Raw genomic sequence first — 6,996 nt, 5'->3', positions numbered from 1 at the left:
ACACATTAATTATAAACTTTTTATGAAAACAATGCACAATTTCTAAGTAAAAATTTCTAGATTTGGCTCTTAACATGTGCCCTGAGGGCACATATTAACATGTGCCCTGAGGGCACTTATTAATAATCATCAACATAAAATGATAAACATGTAGGAAGCTGATTTCCAAGATCTTAAAAGTGACACCATTTATCCCTAGTAAAACAATGAATTCAATGGCCAGTTAGATCTTCTAGTGACTAATTTAGTTTCAAAATCCATCTTTGAGGAATTCACTTGATACTCTAATTGTATGAATAATTTACAGTCTACTAGTAAAACACTTGGTTAATATCAAAAACAATTTTATCACAAAGTAAGATTGATGACAAGCACTATGATTGCAACTAGGGAGAGACCAAGATTAGCTGCATTTGCATAAGCACGTGAAGGAGGTGGTGAAGAAGGTGTAGCAGGAGGATTATCATTAGTCACTGCAGGAAGAGGTGGATCAACAATGTTACCAACCTCAAGAGGAGGAAGTGGTGCTTCTGCTGGTGGCATTAATGTTGGTGAAACAGTACTTTCTAGTTCACCTGCCTTAGCTGGTAAGATGGTGGCTACATTGTTGAGATCACTACATGGACTTCCTGCATATATTCAACCATATTAATAACTTTTCCTTTTCAACAAAAAATCTTCTAGTTAGTTAATCTCTAAAATCGAGTTTCTTACTGAGGTATCGACTCGTAGTGGCTGGAAAATCGGTGACTATTCCATCAACTTTAGCAGAATGGATGTAAGTAGCAATCTCAACATTAGGGTCTGACCAATAATCAAAAGCCAAAGATATGAACTCGTTTCTTAGAGTACGAACAAACACTGTCAGGTTTGCATCTTTCATCTCTTTAACAACATTAGTCATTCCTGTTAAAAGGGAACCAGATGCTTTAAAAACAGATGTTTTTCGAAGATTCACCGCTTCTGCATACTTCTTTATTTCATCCACACTCTCCTTAGGCGCGTTGCCTATTATGTTTTCAACTAACAACACTCTTTTGTAAGATGGAATGTCTTTATACTTGGATAACACCGAGCTATCATCCGATTGAATCAGAACTTGCTGCGTCGCTTGCTTGTCAAATGTCGCATTGCTTAAGGCAGTGCTTACGGTACCAACAATGTCAAGTCCTTTGTTTGATGCAAGGTAAGCAGCATTCTATCATCGAATTAACGAGTTTGTTAGCAGTAATATAAGTCAAACTTTTATAAAAGTGATTCAAGAATGCATAATGATTACCTCTATGTTAATTAAAATTCCAGTAACTGCCTTATCCTTAGCCAACTCCAGAAATTCCGAGAGCATAACAAATTTACCACTGTTCTTGTTTGCTGGATTTCTTTGGAAGTCACTGCCAAGAGGGCTAGAAATTTGAGCTGAAGCAAGAAACAAATTACATTAAGTTTATTTATTGTTCAAATATTAAAGGCTAGATCTTCTCATGAATTTTCGAAGTCATACAGATGCATTACGTTGCAAGCTTTGGACCTCGTTCCACGTGAGATCGAAGGAGAAAATTCCACTATTTGTTTGAATTTCTGGAATATTGGAAATTCGCGACATGAATTTAGTCATAGCAGTTGTATCTGCCATTAGGTCTGCTGTATTTGAGCAGAATGAAATTCCGTCTTTTGTCATTTGAACTGAGCAATCTATAATGTCAGCTCCATCGTCTATTGCTTGTTGATAAGCAAGATCGGTGGAACCTGGATAAACGCCACTTGCTCCGTTATTGCTTATGATCAAAGGTTGTCCTGCAAAAGCAAATGCATTAGCATTTTTCCCATCTTGTCTATAAGGTTCTATGACCGCCAGAAGTTCAAGAATAATACTATTACCTTTTTTCGGCAGTGTATTGTTGAGTGCAAAGCATGCTGAAAAAACAAGAAATTTGCGGAAGTTAGTACTCAGTTTTCCTTATAGTCCAATCATCTTCTTTTGAACCACAATTCAAACTTTTGAATATCTCTTCACTCTCACCGCAGAAAATGTTAATAAGAAAGGTCTAGTGTGGTCAACTCACCTATGGAATTTGATGCGGTAGAAGGAAAATCAGTAACAAGACCATCAACAGATTCGTCTTTTGCTATAAATTGTAGGTATTCGGCAGTAGGATCATAGTTATAATCATAACTTGAAAAGAAATCATTAGCAAAACCAGAAGCATACACTTCTAGTCCTTGTTTGTGTGCATCAGATACTAGGGTTGTCAGAGGCCCCAAGTATTTGTCTGGTTTAACTGGCCATATGTATTCTTTTGGTACCATTATACCAGATGCATATGACTTGATTGCTGCAAGATCCTTCACAATGGTGTCATATGGTTGATTCGTTGTTGGTTCGACATCACTCGCGTTAAGAAATTGAAAAACGAACTTTGTTTTCGTCCTAACTTTCCCGTTGATGCTTCTTAAGAAACCTATCTCAGGAGATGAAACAAAGTCTATAGTATAAAGTCTCAACATTTCTAGTACTTCATCAACTAGTTTTACGCCGTGTTGGTTATAAAACTCTTCGTACTGCAATAGAACAATCAGTTTCAACATAAGAAAGTGTCATAAAATGATTACGCGAGTTATTATTCATGTCACGAGATAGTGAGGGAGATAACCTGGAAGTTCAACCAGAGCCTTGGTGGAGTTTTGCTACTTAGAATACCATCAACATTGAGTACTGGAGACACACCATCGTAGAAACTCGGACGAGAAAAAATAGCCTGATTCACTGCAACATAGGATAAGATTCAGATCACAAACCTCAGCTGTAAAATTTACAAGATGTCATATGTTTATAAGAAAGAATCTCTTACTCGACACGTTGTGGTTAATCTGAGCAGCAGTGTAATCCACCATGAAGTGTCCTCGCACATCATTTCCATTAATGTTATAGGTTTTCTCATTTGCATCAAACATTGCTATAGTCGTTGTATTGTCGAGTTTAACTCCTGTGACACAAAAGGCACCAGCATCTTTTGTAAACTGAACATTACAAAGAAAAATGCTTATCTCCTTCGATATGCCGATTGCTTCTGAACTTCCTTCTGGAAATAGACCCGTGAATCCTCCGCGTGCTATTACAAGCGGCTCGTTACCTACGATAGATCGCATGATCAAGAATCATCATATAACAAAATAATACCTTTAAATCTTTGACAGAAGAATTACCAACCACTTAATGTTGACCATTTTTTGGCAGGGACAGGAATTTGAGGAGCAATAGGTAATGTTGCACGGACCAACATCAAAACAAGAAACAAGCTTCTTAACATTTTGTTATTTTTCTGTCATAAATAGATCAAATATTAAGTTAGTGAAAAGCAAACACAATCTATATGAGTTACAATTGATGTATATAATAATAACAGATGAAAATATAGAACACAATAACAAATAACACATGAAAATAAACAGACCAGATAAGTTTCTTAGAAAACACTCAACCTCAAGAGAATGAAACAAGAGTTGGAAAATTGATACCAAAATGAAGCTTAATTTTCATACATTTTTCCATATGAATAGATATAGCTGGTCAAGTTTTCTCTCAAAAAGGACAACCAATTAACATTTATTATGCTTATTTCAGTTAGATAAACTTCATTACTTATTTGAAACTGAACTTTTTTTTAAAACTGATTTTTTATCTTATACCGTCTCTACTCTAGATAGTCTTTCTATATTGTTGTAAAAATTGGATTTTTTTTAATATATTAGTTATATCCAGAAATTTCTGAGAGTAAAATAAATAGTGTATATATTTTGACTAAAGAAATATATTATAAATTTTTACCGAATACATAATTATAATGATAAATAAATTTAAATTACATAAAAATTTATATGACAAGTACATAACTATAAAATTTTATGTAAAATGTTTTTATTATCAATTGTTAGTTTGTGGTTTTGAAAATTTTTTCTCTGAAAGTAATTAGAGTCACGGAATAATTTGCTCTCTTTAAGACATTTCGTGGCACTATCTAAAATTATGCAAAGTAGTTAATCAATCACGCCGCCTTCATGATAAAACAACTTAGTTCTATATTGTACGATTAATACTTACATGGTAGATAATCGGGCCAGAAATACACGCTCTGATAGCACAAAGGCCAGTCGAATATGGTATAAAAACCACTCTTAGTATCTAGTATATAGATCAATCGTAATAATTTCTCAAACAATGAAATATTCAAATTATTCTCCAAAAATAATTCAATAATGATCATTTGACCATTCAAAATAATTTCTCAAACAAGAGAAATTCAAATAATTCTCCAAAGAGAATTCAAAAATTAATACTTGTAATTTCTCAACTCAAACGAGAAGAAATTAACATATTTTTCTTAAGAGAATTGAAGAAAATACTTGGAAAATTCAACGAGTAGAAAGAAAGGGAGAGGAGTTGGCGTTTCGATAGTTTGAAAAACGTGAAGTTATGAGAGTGGGAAAGAAAAAACTCAACAAAAGGAGTTTTTGAAGTATTTTAGAATGAAACAAGGAGTTTCCTTATATAATGAAGTGAGTTAGCTATGATATCTCACCTAAGCAATGTGAAACTAAGGAGTTTTTTCAACTAAGACACAATGTGGGATTTAAGGAACTTCTTCAAATTCATCTTCCTATTGGAGTATTGACATGTTCTAACAATTCCCAACTGGAATATAAAAAGTGTTTCAGAAGTAACGTCAAACGTTTCTAAGATTGTGCATAAACAGAGGTGTTTACGACTTGAACCTTTGCGTAGCAAGTAGGATTCTGATTCAACAAGACTGACACGATTGTCTTGATTCTATCTCAGACATCAAACTCGCACACAATCTTTTCTTAAGATGCATTCTAATAGCTCATGTTTTAATGGTCATGCACATGTATCCCGTTTTAGTGAAGGCTCTAGAAATTTTGGTTCTAAATTCCATAGGAACCGACCAAAGTTCCACAATCACATTGAAGAATATATCAAGAGCACTCCTGTAGCATAGGTACTTCCTCATACAGAGTATAAATCTCATTAAGATCTTCTATTAGCTCATCCTCTTATTGCTTCATGATTCATGCTTTACTTATTCAAACTCTTCTGACCATCTCATATTACTCACAACTTGTTATTACCCATTGAACATATTTCTTAGGATCTCCAATCATTTAGGTCAGATTACCATCACGCGCAACTCATTTTTCTATAGGCATTAGTCCCGTATTCTTTGATGTATTCTGGACTTTCTCTCTAGCTTATCCTTTCGTTAAATGATCTGCTAAATTTTCATCAATGCGTACATGATCCACTCTTACAGCTCTTTTATAAATTCAATCTCTAACAATGATGTGATTTCTTCTAATTTGACGTTTTTTACCATTATAATAATGATTCTCAATTTTTTCAATAGTCGTGGTACTATCATAGCGGATCAACACAATAGGCATATGTTTTTCTCACAAAGGGATCTCACCTAGAAATCATCTTAACTAACTTACTTCTTCACTAGCATTCACTAATGCTATCATCTTAGGCTCCATCGTGGATTGAGCCAAGATAGTCTGTTTCTTTGATTTCCAAGATATAGCCCCTCCAGCTATACTAAATGTATAGCCACTAGTTGCTTTAGAATCATCTGATAAGGTATTCTAATATGCATCACTGTATCCTTAAAGTAAAGCAGGAAATATTTGATAATATAAATTGAGATTCATGGTCCTTTTACGGTATCACATGACTTTCCCAATATATTTCCAATGCTCATTACTCGGTCTACTAGTAACACTATACAACAATCCTATGACATATAGAATGTCGAGGTCTACTACAACCAGTGGCATACCTAAGACTACTAATAATGCACACATATTCCCTTTGTCTAACACTAGCATCAATGTTCTTAAACAGTTTTACACTTGGATCGTGTGATGTGCAAGTGGGTTTACAGTCAAAGTAATTATACTTCTTGAAAATCTTGTCCATATAATGAGATTGACCCAAAGAAATTCCTTTTTTGGATCTAGTGATATTGATTCCTAGAATCACACTCGCTTCTTCGAGGTATTTCATATCAAAGTTGTTGTTCAACAATGATTTCACATCATTAATAGTTTGAATATTTGATCCAAATATGAGTTGATCGTCTACATAGAGACGTATGATAGTGCATATGCGATTCTCATATTTATAATGAATGCATTTGTCACTCTCATTCACTTTGTACCCATTCGATATCATTAAGTTATCAAACTTCTCATGCCATTTCTTTGGAGCTTGTTTTAGAACATATATAGACTTATCTAATTTACAAATCTTATTTTCTTGCCCATGAATCACAAACCCTTCCGGTTGGTCCATATAAATTTCTTCTTCCAAGTCACCATTTAAAAAAGTTGTCATAACATCCATTTGGTGTACTACTCCCTCCGTTTTTTATTATAAGTCGTTTTGGAAAAAAATGTATTTAAATATAAGTCGCTTTACAATTCCAATGAATAATTAATGTTATTTTTCCTATTATATCCTTAAATGTGTATTATTCTCTCTCCTTTCAATTATATAAATTTATCTTCCACATGTCATTAGTGAAGGATAATTTTGTAAAAACCTTCATAATTTCTCATTTTCATACAACAATTATTATTTTTCTTAAACTGTGTGAAAAGTCTAAAACGACTTATAATAAAAAACGAAGAGAGTATCATTCACAGTTCGAAGTTTATGAAATTCATTAAATAACATCGAATCTTACTAAGTTCCCACATTAATATGAAGTCGCTTAATATTCTTACCAAATTGATTTTCAATTTCATTCATATACATCTTAAACATGTCAAGCGCTTCACTTTTATTTTCATTAAGTATTCATGAGTATCATCAGAAGAATCGCAAGTAAAAGTGATGAAATAACGTTTACTATTTCTAGTTAGAGTTCCATATAATTCACATATATGAGAGTGTATAAGTTTTAGGGGATTAGATTCTTT

General features: G+C 33.4%; 1 protein-coding gene across 1 annotated transcript; it reads right to left on the bottom strand.

Annotated features, from left to right (window-relative positions):
* Positions 1–348: 348 nt before the first annotated feature.
* LOC131642872 (glycerophosphodiester phosphodiesterase GDPDL7-like) lies at positions 349–6,418 on the bottom strand. The gene is made up of 11 exons (XM_058913039.1): positions 5,801–6,418; positions 5,509–5,658; positions 3,209–3,320; positions 2,850–3,131; positions 2,652–2,764; positions 2,064–2,559; positions 1,879–1,914; positions 1,513–1,794; positions 1,280–1,416; positions 715–1,198; positions 349–629 (listed from the first exon to the last, which is right to left on the bottom strand). Exons 1-11 carry the CDS (start codon positions 6,416–6,418, stop codon positions 349–351), a joined length of 2,991 nt encoding a protein of 996 aa, XP_058769022.1.
* Positions 6,419–6,996: the final 578 nt, after the last annotated feature.

This window comes from Vicia villosa, unplaced genomic scaffold (genome assembly GCF_029867415.1).
Source record: "Vicia villosa cultivar HV-30 ecotype Madison, WI unplaced genomic scaffold, Vvil1.0 ctg.005981F_1_1, whole genome shotgun sequence".
NCBI lineage: Eukaryota > Viridiplantae > Streptophyta > Magnoliopsida > Fabales > Fabaceae > Vicia > Vicia villosa.
This window is presented reverse-complemented; position numbering and strand designations above follow the sequence as displayed.